This window comes from Seriola dumerili, unplaced genomic scaffold, assembly GCF_002260705.1.
Source record: "Seriola dumerili isolate Sdu_G_001 unplaced genomic scaffold, Sdu_1.0 BDQW01000468.1, whole genome shotgun sequence".
In the NCBI taxonomy this organism is placed as follows: domain Eukaryota; kingdom Metazoa; phylum Chordata; class Actinopteri; order Carangiformes; family Carangidae; genus Seriola; species Seriola dumerili.
Genome location: NW_019174723.1, coordinates 1,837,683 through 1,854,262, shown reverse-complemented (window position 1 = coordinate 1,854,262; position 16,580 = coordinate 1,837,683). Strand labels below are relative to the sequence as shown.

The window sequence follows — 16,580 nt, the reverse complement described above, 5'->3', positions numbered from 1 at the left end:
TTCCTGCCAAATCCTGACATGAAAAAATACACAGACACCGGTGGGAAAACAGTCATCTATAGTGCACAGCCTTTTCCCCTCTTCCAGAGAGAACACGTGTTCATGAACAGGACATATCTAGTGAGTTTGTAATGCAAGGATCATCTCCAACAAACCTCAATGAAGGTCTCGGCCCAGATGCGGGAGCGCACTTTGAGGATAGCAGTGGTCCCTTTCTCCAGAAGACCCACTTTGCACTGGAGCGACCAGCACTCCACGTTAGAGCAGGACTGTGGAAACGAGGAGAATGGCGTTAGGTTTAAAGTCGTTCTTGTGCATAGATACCATCTTAAAAAACATATTATTCCCACAAAAGGTTCACTAACAGAGTCATATGGACTTAAATGCAGGTGAAAGTCATACAGGAAAAAGTGAAAACTGGCTAAGCAAATATGGGAAGGACAAATAACAGGCCTGTTAACGCCGCAGGTCGAATAAATATAACAAAGAGTCCAATGTTATGATCCCTATTCCATGCCTGCTTCGAATTAGATTGAAGGAATGTCATGAGACTGTAAAAATGCAGCATGCTCTCCACATTATTGCCCAACCACTAAAACCAGCCCATTTTTCTCAAGACTGTAGAATACACAGTCTTAATTAGATCCTCATAATGCATATTGGTTAAGTTGAACATTTTAAAACGTGCGCGTAGCGTGCTTTAGAGCTGCTGCTGTAGCCAGACCACCCCCAGACGGAGAGGTTTCGGCGGGTTTCCTGCGGGAGCGCATTAGTTTACTTATTAGACCATGTTGGGCTAACACGAGAGGAGCGGAGAGTACCCGCCTAGCTCCTTTAGGCTGAGTCTTAGACAGACTTAATGAGGGTATTCAGACAGACAGGGAGCATATCAGTCCACTTCCTCCTGGTAGACCTCCTTAATGCTCCAGGGCAGCGGGGCCACAAAGGTTTGTGGAAATGACATGAACATGGTCCAGTGCCAAAGATGCCTCAAACCCAAGTCCCACATATCCTCCCTGGTGGGATTACGTGGTCAAGATCTAGAGTTTGGGGGAGGGGGGGGGCGTGGAGGCTGTTCCCACAGCTTCATAAAAGAACAGTCCAGCCTGACTACACAGCTGCTGCACGCCCAGGGCCTGCACAGGTTAACACTTTGTAAAAAAAAAAAAAAAAAAAAAGACAAAATAAAAAATGAAATGATTATCTTATTAATCAATTTGTTAGCTGATGGAAAATCTCTCTGAAAAACATTCTAAGAGAGTTGCTGCTCCTAGTCCTGTTTTGTGTCTTTGTAAATTTAATCTGTTTCAGTTCTGAGTCTTGATCGAACAAAATAATCATCACTTGCAGCCTCATTTCTACATCTTTATATGAGAAAATACATGGTATACATATTAGCAATGTAAATTATAATTATGATTAAAAATATATGGTACCACTTTCTGACATCCTTTGTGTAAGTTGTGGCATCAGTCATAAGCAAATAACATGAACTTTTGAACTTTTTTTGTTTGTCCTTGGTATTTGGTAATAGTGCATTCATAAATATTGCTATTCCATGAATAAATACTAGAGGGTTTCACTAATAAAGCAACAAAGCTTCAATCGCACGTTAATAAGTTGTTAATAAATGACATTTTCAGATTCGCTCAGTTCTGAAACACAAAGAGAAATAAAACAGGAATTTTAAAAAGTATCCAAACGATTATAAAATACTTTCTATTATCAGTGCAATTACAACCAGTCCTTTGTTCTCTAGGCATAGATTGGCTCTTCAAAGACTGAGCAGGTCATTTTTAATTCTCATACTTTGACCTAGGCCGACAGCTTCACCCAAGCATCGCTAAACACTAACACACTTTAATAAAGAGACACTGTGACCAGGGACGTCTTCTCCTACTGAGCGTGAAAAACAAAAGTGCAGACACGGGCAAAACAGGAGAATAGGGTCTTTCATGCGAACGTGTCGTTGGACATACTTGATAAACGAGCGTGGCTAGGAGCAACAGGGCGCACAGACAAAGACCTCTTTGGTAGAGGCAGGTATCCACAGACGGAGGCAGAGGGAGCAGCTACCTGCAGGTGGGTTTATCAATAGGCCCAGTGTGCGGGGGGCTCGCGGGGCCTCACAACACCCAGAGCCGAAAATTAGAGAGAAGTGCATCACTGACAAAAAAAAAAAGCCTCCCATGTCCAACATCTTCTCAGCGTCTCCACCCATCAACCACTACTGAAGGCTCTTTAATGTTAATCACAAAGGGACAAGGCCTGTGCCCTTTCACCCCTCCCTTTTAACGACATCATAAGCTAATTACCTAATCCCAGGGGCCTCATGTAAGAGTGGGGCCGGTGTCACCAAAATAGGTCCACATTTGCACGCTTGAGGCAACGCAGTAAAACATATTGTTTCATCTTCCTGCCTCTTAACGCAGACTCTTGATCTTCTGTAACAGCATTTACCTTAAACTGTAAACTCAAGCTCCTCATTCCCCAGGTTTGAAGTCACCTATTACATTAGACTTCACCTTTTGGCCGGACAATGTTCATTCATGCGGGTGTGAGTCATCTTACCAGGTTAGTCAAATGAGTGAGCTGATTCCTGTGGGCGTCCCTCCTCTCCACACGGTGGTCATGGGCCTTCAGTGCCAGGATAGGTGGTTCTGTGGACGTGTGCTGGAGCTAAAGGAGGAGAGAGAGAGTACAAACACATGCACACATTTCCCATTAGGACAACACAGATACTGCTGACCCCACCAGGCAGAAGCGCACACCACCCTTTCTGTCAATATAAGAGCTAATGTTAGCATGACCCTGAGGCTTTTTGTCATTAATCAGAAGCATGTGAGCAGTTCGCGTTCATGTATTCCCGTGGAAATACGCCGCACTTAGCAATTCACCAGGGAAAAAAAAAAAAAAACATTAAATCAGAGCTAAGACAGATGACCACTCACAGCCCTGCTCAACATCTGTCAAGGTTAAAATGTAAACACAAACAACTGCATTTGATGTTTTGACCACGAAATCCCAAAGCTACATCTCGGTATAAGGGGCACATCGCTGGATATTGAAGATGAGTACGTATGTTGCTGGGGGGGGGGGTGGTTCATCAAGCTGTGCTGAGGATAGGGAAGAGCTGGAACTTCAAAGCAGTGGTGGGGTAAGTGTCCTGGGTGGGGCTGTGAAGCTGGGAGGAGGAAGTGGGTGTGGGCCCGGCAAGCGGGGAGGATCCAACCGTTAATCACACATCTGACTGGGAATCGGTGGGAGACCTTCACTGTCTGATCTTTGCCTCATTTGAACCCTGAGAGGTGTGCATCTGCGCACATCTACATGTCACTCACTTTTAGGCGTAGGTGGTTCATGTTTTTGTCGGCGGTGCAGTTGATGAGGCCTTCTGTGGAGAACTCCAGGGGGTAAAGGAGAGAGTGACCCTGGACACTGAGGGGGCAGCGCAGCTCGAGGAGGGTGTGGCTGATCTGACTGGGCCCGTTGTTCACCAGCTGGAAAATGAAAATAGGAAAGTTCAGTATGTGAAGTATTAGAAAACTTCGGGAGCTGTAGCTGCAGTACAGCTGCGAGGTTGCATCTGATTTTTCTCTCACGCTGAAACTTTTATATCTGACATATTTCTTTAATCTACAAATCAGTTGCCTAGAGTAGAGCTCTGCTTAACGTCACCCAAGTTAAAGTGGATCTGCACAGCCTGAGAATAAATCACACTGTGTACTCTGGAGTACATTTTCTCTTGGTTTTCCCTCATTGCTGCCCTGGGAAGTTGACTTGCTTCATGAACAGTAGATGTGCTTTCCAACCCAATCTGCTCAGCCCCAATGAGTCTGCACAGCTATGGCTGATTACCTCATAGATATGTTCCACTGCAGGCCCAACGTCCTGCTCCACCCCATAGTTTTTGGTCACCTTCCAGTTGGCCGGTGGGAAGAAGACCTTATCTGGTCGGGACACACTTAAAAAGAGAAGTGGCGGTGTGAGAACATGTGTATGGAGTCACTGGAGACTTAATGAAGTTACTAAAGTTCGAATGAGGAAATCCTAATACTCGGCTCACCCTTGCAGAATGACATCAGCCTGAACGACTACCTCCAGCTTGTAGGGCACAACCTCACTGTGGGAGTTATTCTCATTTTTACTGTGGAAACAGAGACAGGAAGAGAAAAAGATTCTGATTAGATCACATCATTCAAGAGCTGAGGACGCCAGTGCTGCTGGATCAGAATCCAGTCAAGTTCTATTAACCCTTCGTTTCTCATTGGTGTGTTCACATAAATGTTTGTCGTACCTGCGGATCTGCAGGTCAAACTGCACAGTTTTGTGTGTGTCCTTCAGCCGTGGCACCGTGAAGCGCAGTCCTGCCCACAGCTGCATAGACGAAGATCAGACGTATTAATCATCATCATCATTATGTAGAAAATTAGATCTCAATCAATAATATTTTCCATTGCAACCTAACAAGTAACAGAAGCAGGTAACAGACTTTGCATTAACGAAAACTACTGGATGTCTACATGAGGTTTGTACGCTCTACTTGCTGTGTTGTTATTATAATTTCAGATCCAATTGTTTTCCCACAGAGTTTGCATGCACATTCAGTACAGATACTGTTATCTGAGGGATTGTGCACAGTAATTTTTATTACACGGTGAATGAGAGAGTATACTGTATGTGTGTGCGTTCCAGAAGTGCACAATAATATTTTGTTTTCTCTTTCACTTTCCAGTAAATCACTGCCATATTAAGTCTCTCTACTTCTACCGTTTTATCTATAATACAATCAAAGAGCTTCAGAGATAACACATGACAACAATCTGTTTTTAAAGGTCCCATATTTTACACTTTTCCTGTGGTGTATTTGAAGTGTTGATATCCATGAGAAGATATATTTGTGATTTAAAGCATCAAAAACCATCTCAATATAGTTTTAAATCTCCTCTCTCAGGCTTCTCTCTAGAGCTCTAGCAACAACATGTCGGTCAGCCAATCAGAAGAGAGCCTCTGAGCCTCTCTTCTGATTGGCTAAACACTTAGAGAAACCAAATCCCGCAAGGTTGGATGGTGGGTCCAGGTGGGCTGGGCTTGGGGAATGGCTGGCTCACAAAGTTACTGTTACAAGTCCTGACGGCTTGTTTGAAGGCTCAGTTTGTGAATACAGGCTGTGTGCATTTCTCTGGGGACTGAGCGCTTTGATACTTTCACAGTATTAATATAGAATCTACACCTGCTTTAGAATCAAAAGACATGGAAATCTCACTTTATACAATATGGGACCTTTAAAGTGGAGAAGTCTATATCTCGTACGTATAACACGTAGTTGAGAGTCATCCTTCACAGACCCATTAAAAACATGCCAGCTTATGACTGTCATTCAAAAGGGGAACTCTGCCCAGCAGGGAGCTGAGGGCACAGATGGACTCTGTACTTCCTATCACAACATTTCCTGACACATACTGACATTTCCTGTGCTGTTCACAGCCAACCGGAGGATGGCATACAACTTTTTTTCCAACAAAGAGCAGGAAACCATGACATGGTGTCACCTGCCTACTACTATTAAAATACACTTGAGACGCAGTGCCGTAAACTATAACCCTTAAAAACAACCAAAAGACAGTAGTGTTCTTACACTGGTTCCAGACTTCATCGGGTTGCCCAAATCACAGCTGAGGTATCGAGTCTGGTTCTCTGTCTCATAGCTGCAGGTCAGCTGCGTCAGGCTCTGGGAACCAAGAGGACAAATCAGTCAAATCCCAGTAAAGAGTCCCAAGATACATATATGTTCCTGGAAGTTGTAAGTTTTCACTGTGTTTGCAGTTGTACTCACCTCATTATTGCGGGCAATACCGCTGTAGTCAGCTTCAGGGGGCAGCACCACATACAGCTCCGCTTCGTACGCCCCTCCCTCTCCCTCATTCTTGGCGTTAAAAGTCAAGGTCAGCGAGTTGTCATCACCCAGGTAGACCTCCTTCCTGTCCCTGAGGACCCAACCAAAGAAACAACCGATTACTAATAGGGTCAGTTGTCAGGTTAAATGGTGTCACGGCTGTTTAGACAAATGAGTAGGAATAAAGTTGTGTTATGTTAGGGTTTTGTATTCTGAGTAAACAATGACATTCATTGTTCCTGTTTGCTGGCAGTAGAGTGGGCAATAAATTGTTGTTGCTTTAATGAATCTAATACATTTTCAGCCTTTGCGCTTGGCATATCTATTTTTCTTCAGAGCAGAGGGAATCTAATAGATTCATCTCACTGAACCCCCCCCCCCCCCTTCCTCCCATTAAATGAAAACTTTTCCGATGTGGTAATAAAGTCATACGTGCTGTACAACAGAGCGTAGGACTGTAAAACACCTCCTCTTTCCTTGCTCCCTCCACCTCTCTCTCCCCACAGCTAAGAACAATGAGAAATTCCATATGGAGGGCCACACAGACGCTTTTAATTACAGCCCCCTCTCATAAAGCAAAGCAGGAGGAGTGAAGAGAGGGAAGATTTCTGAAGCTGATCCTCCTGTCGGCCTGACAGTCGACCGTGGTCTGATTCTAACTGGCATCGCACTTTTTAAACCAAACAAAGGCTCAAAATTAGAAACACCGCAAAACCTTAAAGCTTCCCGGAGGGACCCTTGGTCTAACAGGTTATGTGCTTTGGCAATGGAAGAGAAGAAACAACATTGCAGGAATGATGGAGACCTTTTTTTTCCTGAAATTCCACTAAATCATGCCCATCCCGTCAGACCCTCTAACTGCTATTAGGCTTAAATAATTTGCTACAGAGCAGACAAAAAAAATGTCAAGCTATTATTTTAATTGCACTAATCTCACATTCTGCAGGTCAATTTCTGCAGTTGCACTTGGATGGAGCTTAGCGCTAACCCTGCACTCCCAGCAGGTTATTCCATATGTGATGGATCAGCCATACATTGAAAAAAAAAAAACAACAAAAAAAATGGAGGCAGATGGTAGATAAATATAGGAATGTGAAATCAAAATGACAGAGCAGGGAAGGGAGTATCAGGGAGGTTGTTATTTTTGAGAAAAATGCTAACAGATTTCTTGAATCAAAGTGTGGCAGGCAGGGTGCTCCTGATGGCTTCAGAGGCAGGCGAGGCCCGGGACTCTGGCACACAACAGATCCCTTTCATCTCTCCTGTCTTTTTCCCCATAACTGTTTTGTCGTAGCACCTGTGGAGCAGAGCTGCTTTCCTGTTTTCAGAAGGGCGGTATACACCTACAACACTGCAACACTGTGCGGCTATTAGCAGCCGCTCTCTGGTATGCTAAACGAAACAAAGCAGCGGAACAACAAAAACAGCTGTATTTATGCTTCAGCACTCAAATCCAAGGTCCCATTTGAATAGAAGAGGTGAAGAGTTCACTGTCTGCTACCCTGTTCACAGTTCACCATGTATTATCCATCGCATTTGAATATGTTTCCTGAAATTCATATGCTCTGGGGTTTTCAGACACGCATAAGGAAATGAACAGACTCACCCGTGGACTGCCAGCTTCAAATCAGGAACACAGATATTGTCCTCTCCGCAGTCCAGCAGAATCTGAGCCTGAAAGATGCACATAGGAGGTGATAAAGGTTTTAATGATGAGCACACAGTAAGTTCAGACTAAAAACACACTTCTTGTACATGTGAAGAGAATTAAGCACACAGTCTAAATCAGATATCCGTTTAAAGGAGACAACAGGATGTGTGTAGCAAGATGCGACATGTGGTATGACTAATACATTCCACCCCTGCCTCCCGACAACCACCCAACACACACACCTGGGCTGCAGTCCCCCTTATTTACAAGACATCATCACCGCACATCAGACGGTTAACAACACACACACACACACACACACACAATACTATGGCTTAGAGGGACAATGAGTGAGGTCATGACAGGCGCAGACACACACACACTACCCCCCCCCCAAACCAGCTGTCCCGGCGCACACAAACACACTTTATGTATGCGACGTAAGAGGAGGAAATGATGAACGGGGTCCAACCCAGAGCTAGAGGACATACTCCTGTGGAGCTGAGCAAAAAGGGCTGCCAGCTCCCACCAGCGCCCCACATCACAGCGCTTTGTGGCAAACCGCGCTTTCACCACATGCTACGCCACCCAGCTAACCGCAGCAGTATATGATCATATGGAAAAGGGGAAAGCCTGCATCCTAGAGGAACTTTCTGAGACACAGGATATCTCTGTTGACCTGAAAAGCAGGGGGGGGGTTCAGGGATTTGCAGTGTAGCGAAAGACAAGAAAGAAACAGAAACACTACTGGATAAGTGGACGACCGCTGAACGTGTGGCGGAGCCGCAGCAGGGAAAGCCCTGCGGATTGCTAAATTGCATCCCGCTGTGACTATGACAGTGTGATGATGCTCATGACGGTGAGCGTAATGAATAGAAACGGAGGAGGTGATTAGAGAGAGCCGAGCTCCCCCGCTTGTCATTACACCATCCAGGGGTTCTAATTATGGACACCATGGTAACCACCATGCTAAGTTGGCCACATGTGCACCCTGGCCTGTACGTGTGCGCAGGGCAGGAGAACGACATTCGTAGGCCCGTCGCAAAAGTTGAACAACAACATTGACATAAACATGTGACATAATGAGAGCAAGCATCATGCAGGGAAATCAAAATGCTAACTTGGCAAAATGAGTTTCCCCATTAATCAATGTCACACTCATTTGGTCAGATGTTATTATTTTAAGAACAATGGGTGCATTGATGCCCGGTTTCAGCCATTTCCAAGTTGTAAAAAAAAAAAAAAAAGAAAGAAAGAAAAGGTGACAACAACCGGGATCCTTTCTGGTTTTACACAAATGTATCTCCTGGTACAGGATCTGGGAATGATGGTAATTAACAGACCATCATAGTGCCATAACTCTTCATAGAAACATGTGGAATAAGTTAAAGTTGAGAGAGGGTGAGACTGCGTCGAGCACATCAACCATCTCTCGTTCTCACTGCAGCTTGAAGAGAGTAAGAACTTGGCAGAGTCAATGAAATGTTACATGGCCGGCCACATATTCTCAAAGCATATGTGCAAATCAATAGGGCATCATGTGTCTGATCAAGGCCAAGGCTGTGGTGTAGCAGACAGCCTTCAATGTTTATGCACTGTTACGTTCACACAGTCTAAAGCAAGATTAATGAAATATGTTGGCAGCCTGACACTACTCCCACTCTTATTTTACACACACTAACACACACACACACACACACACACACACACACACACACACACACACACACACACACACACACACACACACACACACACACACACACACACCAGATCAAGTTTGCCCTCTTTGGGTTTTTGGCAAAAAGGGGCTTTTTCAGGTTTAAGGTTGATATTTTAGCTCAGGCTCATCTCAAGGTCTTGGTTCAGCAAAAGACCACATCTGTTGGAGGCCCAGCAGCTTTGATATGGAGGCAGGACATCAATGACAGGGTTCAGTCCTGATCCAACAGGAAAAAGATAGAAACAAATGGAGAAAGGGAGGGAGATAAAACTGCCCCTCCCCAAACGCTCTTAGCCGGTGGCTGTTGCTGAACTCACATATGGTGCACGCTGTGCCACAGCTGAAACGATGCCCACATGTTGAGCCAGCTCCACTCACTGCCAAAGGAAAACTGGCTAAATGCCGTAAGATTTCGACCAGATGGGCAAATAGCCCGGCTGTGCCCCACCCTGAAATATCTACCAACCATGGTGTGTGTGTGTGTGTCTGCAGCTCTGGAATAACTCACCTATGTTACTGTTACACAGCCAAGCAGGCTGAGAGCTATTCCTGCTGGCAATAGGGAAACACTCCACTGTACATATGCCTCACAATTTCATTTTGAAAACCGCTTTCCAGACACTCTGGACCTCGTCCCAGCAGAGTAGTTTAGAATTTACATTAGAAAAAACAGACTCGCTCTTTCATCAGGAAGAGGAGAGAGCCGGTGAGTAGCTGGCCAGTGATATGAAGAATGATTACTCAATGTGGAGGATATTCTTATCATCAGCTCAGAGAGCATGAGTCTAAGCAATCAAAGAACCGCATGTACATTATTAGGGAACACCGCTCCGCTGTGTATTGATGCAAGTTCTGTAGTTAACTCCAGGGTTAGTTAAACCCTGATGGATAGGAGATGTAGCACACATCAACGTACCTTCTGCTCAATTACGTTGGTGGTCTGATAGTTGAGGATGGGTCGGAGGCCGCGGGAGTCGGCTGCAGCTTTTGGATCCAGACTGAAGTTCAAGGCCACATAAATGGAGGAGAGTTTATCCCTGAAGTCCTTCTCATCCTGCAGTCAAACACACACATACCAGCGTTTTCATAAGATGCAAGTTGCTCAAAAAAAGTGAGAATCTGTTGTGCAAAAATGTCCCAGGACTACATAAAATCTGAAAATAAACTATAGCGACTGATGCAGTACCTGCTTTTCTTCACGTTTTCAGCAGGTTTATTTTACTACGGCCGTTAAAATGGCTCGGTCACAGGATGTATAATGACATTATTAGTGAGAGAGGGGGCATACCCTTAGGTAGATCTTTGTGTGGTTGCACACGCGCTCGCCATGGCGAACCCGCACGCTCCGCTGCAACAAGGGCTGCTGGGAATCCAAGAACAGAGCCCTCTTCACTGCACCTTTCTGCTTGTGCTTGTGACTATCAAGCTGCAACTCCACCTGGAAATCTGGAACACATAACGCACACACAAATGAGCATTCATGGCGTGATGAATGTTCGCGACTTGTGTAATGACAGCTTTAAAAAAAAAGACCTCCATAAATACTATGAAGCACACACACAATGTAGTCAATGTAACTTAAATATAATGGCACAGGGGACGTTTCTATATCAAGGAAGAAGTAATTAGAGATAATAACTCAGGGTTGATAGGGAAAGGGATTGAGCATAGAGGAGGTTTGATCATTAAAGATGGATCACAGAGGATATTTGGCATCGTGTACTCCCCTTTTTGTCATAAGAAAATCCAAAGCACTTCATCACCTGCCAAAACACTTTAACCTACAGACTGTTATGGATTTAAAACATTACCAGTGGTTGCTATTTGATAGTTTCCTCACTTGTAGTAAAGTGCAAATGTGGAAAATTGGCTCACCTAGGATGCCTGGAAGGTGCTTGCCATCAGCAGATATGCAGAAACTCAGGTTGACACTGTTTTGGACAGAGGGGACGAGGACATGATGAGGGAAGCATATTCATTTATGGCAGAGAGTCAGTATAAATATACTGTACGAACACAAGACACCTCACTTGCCCTCACTTGTTCTCTCACTTTCTCTCATGCTCCACTTTTCTCGTGTCAGCTCCTTACATGGTTCACATTACAAGGCATGGGGCGTAATGGGAATACAATGAATACTATGAAAAAAATGCCAATTGCTCGGAGACATACTGGCATCTGACTGCTTTTGCCAGCCGGGCTGATAAATCGGTGCCTCTCCCATTTCCACCCCCAACCCACCCCACACACACACACACACACACACACACACACACACACACACACACACACACACATAAAGAAATAGCAGAGTTAAGAAGGGTGAAATTGGGCAACGACTCAGGTTTCAGCGCTGACCAGTCAATGGCTGTCTATATAAGCCTGTAGATCTCTCCCATGACATCAGCCGCACAAGACTGTCCAAAAGTCTGCCACCCCCAAAAAACCTGAGTCCTTTTACAAGTAAACCCACACAGAGCAAAAACTGGAAGAAGAAGTGAGAAAGCAAAACCAGGAGTGTGTTGAAAAAAAAAAAAAAACACAGGAAAGGGAAGAGAAGTGAAAAATGAGACAGAAAGACACAGAGGATACAAGGAGTCCTTTCGAATAGTAGTAATAACTTCGTGTATATTCTCCTGTGTCGGCCTGTTTCTGCACGGCTGTGTGCGCACGCTCACGAGTCTACGTGTCCTGATGTTTCCCAGCTGTGTTCCACCACCAAACAATATCTCATTCAAAGCAACTGCAAAAACCCTTCCAGCCCCTCCCCTCCCACACTGCTTCCCCATTATCCCCTCTGCTCTCCTTTCACCCCCACCAAAAAAGTCCTCATCACCAGGCAACGTAGCGTAATCAAGACACATGTGTATACAAGAGTTTCCTTTATGGATCAGGACCTGGAAAGGGGGGGGGCAGACACATGAGCACAGTGTCAACCATGTTGAGCAGCGAGCAACCGTCGTCTGTTTCCTCTCCACTTTTCTGGAACCGAACACTGTGCACATTTGGAGGAAGAAAAGTGGCTAACAATGCTGCTATTCAGCATGTTATTTCTCTGCTCCTCAACAGAAACAGTGTGATATAAAGACGTTCTGAAAATAGGTCAGATAAGAGCAGTGCTCGGTGCAAATTAATACCGTGACTGCTGACGGAAAGGTCATTCCTTATCAGAACTTCCTGCCAAGATAAAAATGTTTATGTATGGGAGAAATGGGGAAGCCCATCTTTTTACAGTCGGGTCAAACAAATACCAACAGAGCAGCACTGAAGCAGTGTCAAAGGAAACAGAGTGGTGTGGTACTGGACAAGCTGAACACTCACCAGGAAACGGGGATGCTGGTGTTTCCACTGGTGACCATGCAGTTCTTCTCTTCGGGGTTGATCATGGTGGGGTAAATTGTAAGAGAGGCACTGGTGTTAACTATCGGGCGAGATCTGTGGGTAACGAAAAGGATGTGGATTGAAGCCTCAGTCGTCAAAGAGTAAATTTCTGCTATTCTTGTCATAAACTGCCATATAGGAATAGTTTGACATTTTAGGAAACATGATAATTCACTTCCTGAGAGTTAGACGAGAAGATTGATACCACTCACATAACTTTCTGGTGTTAAAGGTTAGCTTAGCTTAGCATAAAGACCGGAAAGAGAGGGAAATAGTCAACTAGCTCTGTCCAAAGGTAAAATAAACCAGCTGTATTTTTATAATCACTACATCTCTGTTTTTATACAGATAATATTATAAGATGTAATATGTAAATTGTAATAGTAAAGTATATATACTATACTATAAGTGCTGGCAGGTCAATATTTTGTCTCTGGACAGAGCCAAGCTAGACCCCCCCCCCATTTCCAGTCTTTATTCGAAACTAAGCTAACTGTCAAAGCAAAGAAAGGAAATAAACATATTTACCAAAATGTCAAACTATTCCTTTAAACAAACAGACTTAATGAGTATATGTTCAAAACAACATACCTGTAGAGAACTGCTTTATTAACACCAAAGGCACCAACAATAAGATCTGAGGAAACAAAAGAAGAGAATTAGAAAATGAACAAAAAAAATTTTAAAACTTGATGCTGGTCATTCCATACTTCTAGCCACACTCACCTGGGTATCCGTTCAAATCCAGGTCCTTAGCACCTCTGAGGGCAAATCCAAAGCTGGCAGGAATAGTCCCAGCCGCCCACTGGCCAGTGATCACCTGAGACGGCTTCTCCCTGAGTCCTTCTGAGTACCCATTATAGATGTAGACCAGTCCCTGTCGGTCCTCCCCCCCAAATGGACAGCTGACAGCCACGTCTGCCAAAGAGCAAAAGGTCAGGAAATTCTTTGATTTTTTAATATATTAAATATATTTACCTTATGTATTGAATGTTAAGATGTTTGGTGAGATATCTTTGGCAGAATGTGGAAAAATAATAACAATTTTATCTGGCAAAATCAAGTTAACCTGAAGCCACAGTAGGCAAGTGGGGTAACATAGGAAATAGCTCTTATTATAATGCCGACCACTTCCTTCCTCCTTCCTGTCAGTTTCAGTTTGTCTAGGTAGGCTACTCAGCCAACGACATCTTCAAAAGGATGAAATGGGAAAATAACTCATTGCCATTTATGATAAGAAGTAGAAGCAAATGCATCATGACGATAACTAAATTTATTTCAGTCCCCCTACTACAATCCCCATTCTTACCATTGAAACCATCCTGGTTCAGATCTCCCAGTGGTGCAATGGTGCTGCCGAACCTCCCAAATGCCTCGGTGCCTGTGAGGTGAGGTAGGCGGAGATCCAGGTGCAGGGGGCCACGCTGTAGGTAAACATAGACCCGGCCCATCTCTTCCAGGCGCCCATCAGAGCCACGGACCATGAACATGGGAGCTCCCACCAGCAGGTCAGCCATCCTGCAGACAAGAGAGGAAGATCACACACAGAAACTCATTTAAGCTCAGACACATTGACGCCCAAAGATCCAGCTGTAATGAGTTGTTGGTGGCATTCAATCTAGATTCTGTCAGCTAATTATTTAGGAAGAAAGACGGACAGACACAGAGGAAGACCGAGAGGGAACACTCACCCATCACTGTTGATGTCAGTCGTCGCCACTGCGTAGCCAAAATATGATCCCATCTGTAAACAAAAGTGTTTCCATGACTTTGGCCAGTGAAAATCTCATTGTCAAAAGGCATTAACTTCATAGGAGTGAAGAAGAATGGTATTATACAAAACAGTCATGCTACTGCAATCTTCAGACTTGCTTTCTGGATTACTTAGAGTAAAAGGAAGTTGAAGGAAACATGAAGGCCTGATGGGTTTTACAGGTTAGGCCCAGATGGGCGCTGTGTCTATTCCAGCTGTCTCATTTACTGAATTGTCTGTCATGAACCTCACTGTAAAAAGCACGGCCGTAGTAGAAAGCAGCGTCAATTGCCAGAGCGTAAACAAATTCACTTGTGATTTTATTTATTCAGCTGAGTCAATCATCGCTGTTTAAACAAGCCCGGTGCTTTTCTGCTCCCAGAGCCATTTGCAGAAATTGCCACTGCACTTTTCCCCCAATAACCGAGCTTTACAGCAAAACCACGAAAAAGACCAAAATCTATTAAGGAAAACGGCACAAAGGAAATTATTTTTTGCTTACACTGACTCAACAAATTAAGAGCTCTCACGAGGAGCTGAGCAGTGAAAACACAGGGGAGGTGGAGCATGAAGGAGCTTTCTCCAGAGGGTGAAGATCAGTTCTCCGACTCACCTGCTCGCCAGTGTAGTTAATCATGCTCTTCAGATCTGTACCATTCAGAATAGACACCTGCAACAAAGCAGCAACATATGGTGAGCGTCTTTTTTTTTTTTTTTTTATAGGTTCTAATATAAGCACAGTCTCTGGTATGGAATTCGCTGCAAAAACAATTCCCACTGTGGCGATATAGCTACGAATGTTTTTTTTTCTTTTATTTTCCTGTATCAGACCCAAGTCTAAAGCCCAGATCTCCCATTCTAAAACGAACCAAATTGAAAGCCAAAATAAGAGTGATGATTAAGCTTTCTTACCGAACCATAAAGCATGAGTCCTTTCGGGACACCAGCCGCAAAATCTAATAGGTGTACAGAGAGATGAAGTAAAGATTTAGGAGGGAGAATACACAGGTCAAGCGCAGCAGGAGGATAAGAGAATTCCAGTATTGATGACATTTCCAGTTCAATAATAATGTAAAATATTGTTGCTGACTTCAGTTTATGTCCACTTCACTTGTAATATTTGCATTGCTATGTAACTGCCCTTGTTTTACTTTCTGTACATTTCACCTAAATAGGGTCATGTGGATACATAACCTTTTTTATGGACTTACCTTCTACCTGATCACCACTGAACTCCCCAACAGCAACGGAGTAGCCTGTAGAAGCACAGGAGCACAGAGATCATCTTCAGCTTGTATGGCCAATAAATGAAGGTACGTGTTTATCATAAGTGAGCTGCTCTCTTACCTTGGTAGCTGTCATCATGTTCAGCCTTGACCTGTTTGGTCTGGATCTGGCCCTCCACAGACTGCATAAAATAGCCTGGGTAGTACGCTTTGATGATGTCCTCCGTAGCTGCAGAGATCACCTGACCTACAGTAACACCAAAGAGAAAAATGTGGTGTTGACAATTGACTTGAAAGGACATTTTGAGGCTTGGGTTTCCCGATTTTCACTTGGTTGCTACATACCTTGCCAGAAGTAGCTGCCCGGCCCTCCCAATACCACTTTGCCATCCTGAAAGATAAACACAGCGAATTACTACGCGGAGAAAAGAAAAGATTGTGCCAGTTTATCTGTGGTTCACTAACAGGGGCATAATTTTTACCGTTGTGAAGTCGGCGCTGAATCCTCCCTGACAGTATCCCTGTCCGCTCGCCTCACTGATCTCTGAAAACACATAAATGAATGTATGTCATGTGATCCAGAATCAGAACTTCTGGTTTCAAGGCACTGCACTGCATCAGCAAAATAACATTCAGTCAAAATCATGCATATAGACATTTTCACTCATCTATCCAAGACATGTGAATGAGGAAAAAAAGATCAATGTCAACGTCGGTGTCAGATTTAAGGAGGGGTGATGGTTACCTGTGCGGCAGGGAGCATACTCCACAAATTTGGTGAAATTGTGGACTGAGAGGTAGCAGGTTCCCGTAGCGTCAGAATGGGGGATGTCTTTTTCAGTCCGCCAAGAGTAGAGAGGGGCGCAGGCCTGGGGTACAGAGAGGAGGTGGAGAAAGATGGGGATTGGCGGGGAGGAAAGTCGGGGGGGGGGGGGGGGGGGGGGGGGGGG

The 16,580-nt window shown here is 44.4% G+C and overlaps 1 protein-coding gene across 1 annotated transcript in view; it reads right to left on the bottom strand.

The window, feature by feature from the left end:
• LOC111235100 (integrin alpha-5-like) overlaps positions 1 to 16,580 on the bottom strand; it is a 34,149-nt gene that overhangs the window by 2,837 nt on the left and 14,732 nt on the right. Inside the window, exons 4-27 of the mRNA XM_022763422.1 lie at positions 16,376 to 16,499; positions 16,113 to 16,174; positions 15,976 to 16,021; positions 15,752 to 15,877; positions 15,616 to 15,660; positions 15,317 to 15,360; positions 15,018 to 15,074; positions 14,343 to 14,395; positions 13,961 to 14,169; positions 13,378 to 13,569; positions 13,243 to 13,288; positions 12,592 to 12,705; positions 11,146 to 11,201; positions 10,559 to 10,716; positions 10,187 to 10,324; positions 7,503 to 7,570; positions 5,837 to 5,987; positions 5,639 to 5,731; positions 4,298 to 4,377; positions 4,067 to 4,147; positions 3,859 to 3,964; positions 3,342 to 3,500; positions 2,572 to 2,679; positions 156 to 269 (exon numbers count right to left, since the gene is read on the bottom strand). Of these exons, the coding sequence (XP_022619143.1) occupies positions 156 to 269; positions 2,572 to 2,679; positions 3,342 to 3,500; positions 3,859 to 3,964; positions 4,067 to 4,147; positions 4,298 to 4,377; positions 5,639 to 5,731; positions 5,837 to 5,987; positions 7,503 to 7,570; positions 10,187 to 10,324; positions 10,559 to 10,716; positions 11,146 to 11,201; positions 12,592 to 12,705; positions 13,243 to 13,288; positions 13,378 to 13,569; positions 13,961 to 14,169; positions 14,343 to 14,395; positions 15,018 to 15,074; positions 15,317 to 15,360; positions 15,616 to 15,660; positions 15,752 to 15,877; positions 15,976 to 16,021; positions 16,113 to 16,174; positions 16,376 to 16,499 (2,430 nt within the window). The remainder of the gene's footprint in view (positions 1 to 155; positions 270 to 2,571; positions 2,680 to 3,341; positions 3,501 to 3,858; positions 3,965 to 4,066; positions 4,148 to 4,297; positions 4,378 to 5,638; positions 5,732 to 5,836; positions 5,988 to 7,502; positions 7,571 to 10,186; positions 10,325 to 10,558; positions 10,717 to 11,145; positions 11,202 to 12,591; positions 12,706 to 13,242; positions 13,289 to 13,377; positions 13,570 to 13,960; positions 14,170 to 14,342; positions 14,396 to 15,017; positions 15,075 to 15,316; positions 15,361 to 15,615; positions 15,661 to 15,751; positions 15,878 to 15,975; positions 16,022 to 16,112; positions 16,175 to 16,375; positions 16,500 to 16,580) is intronic.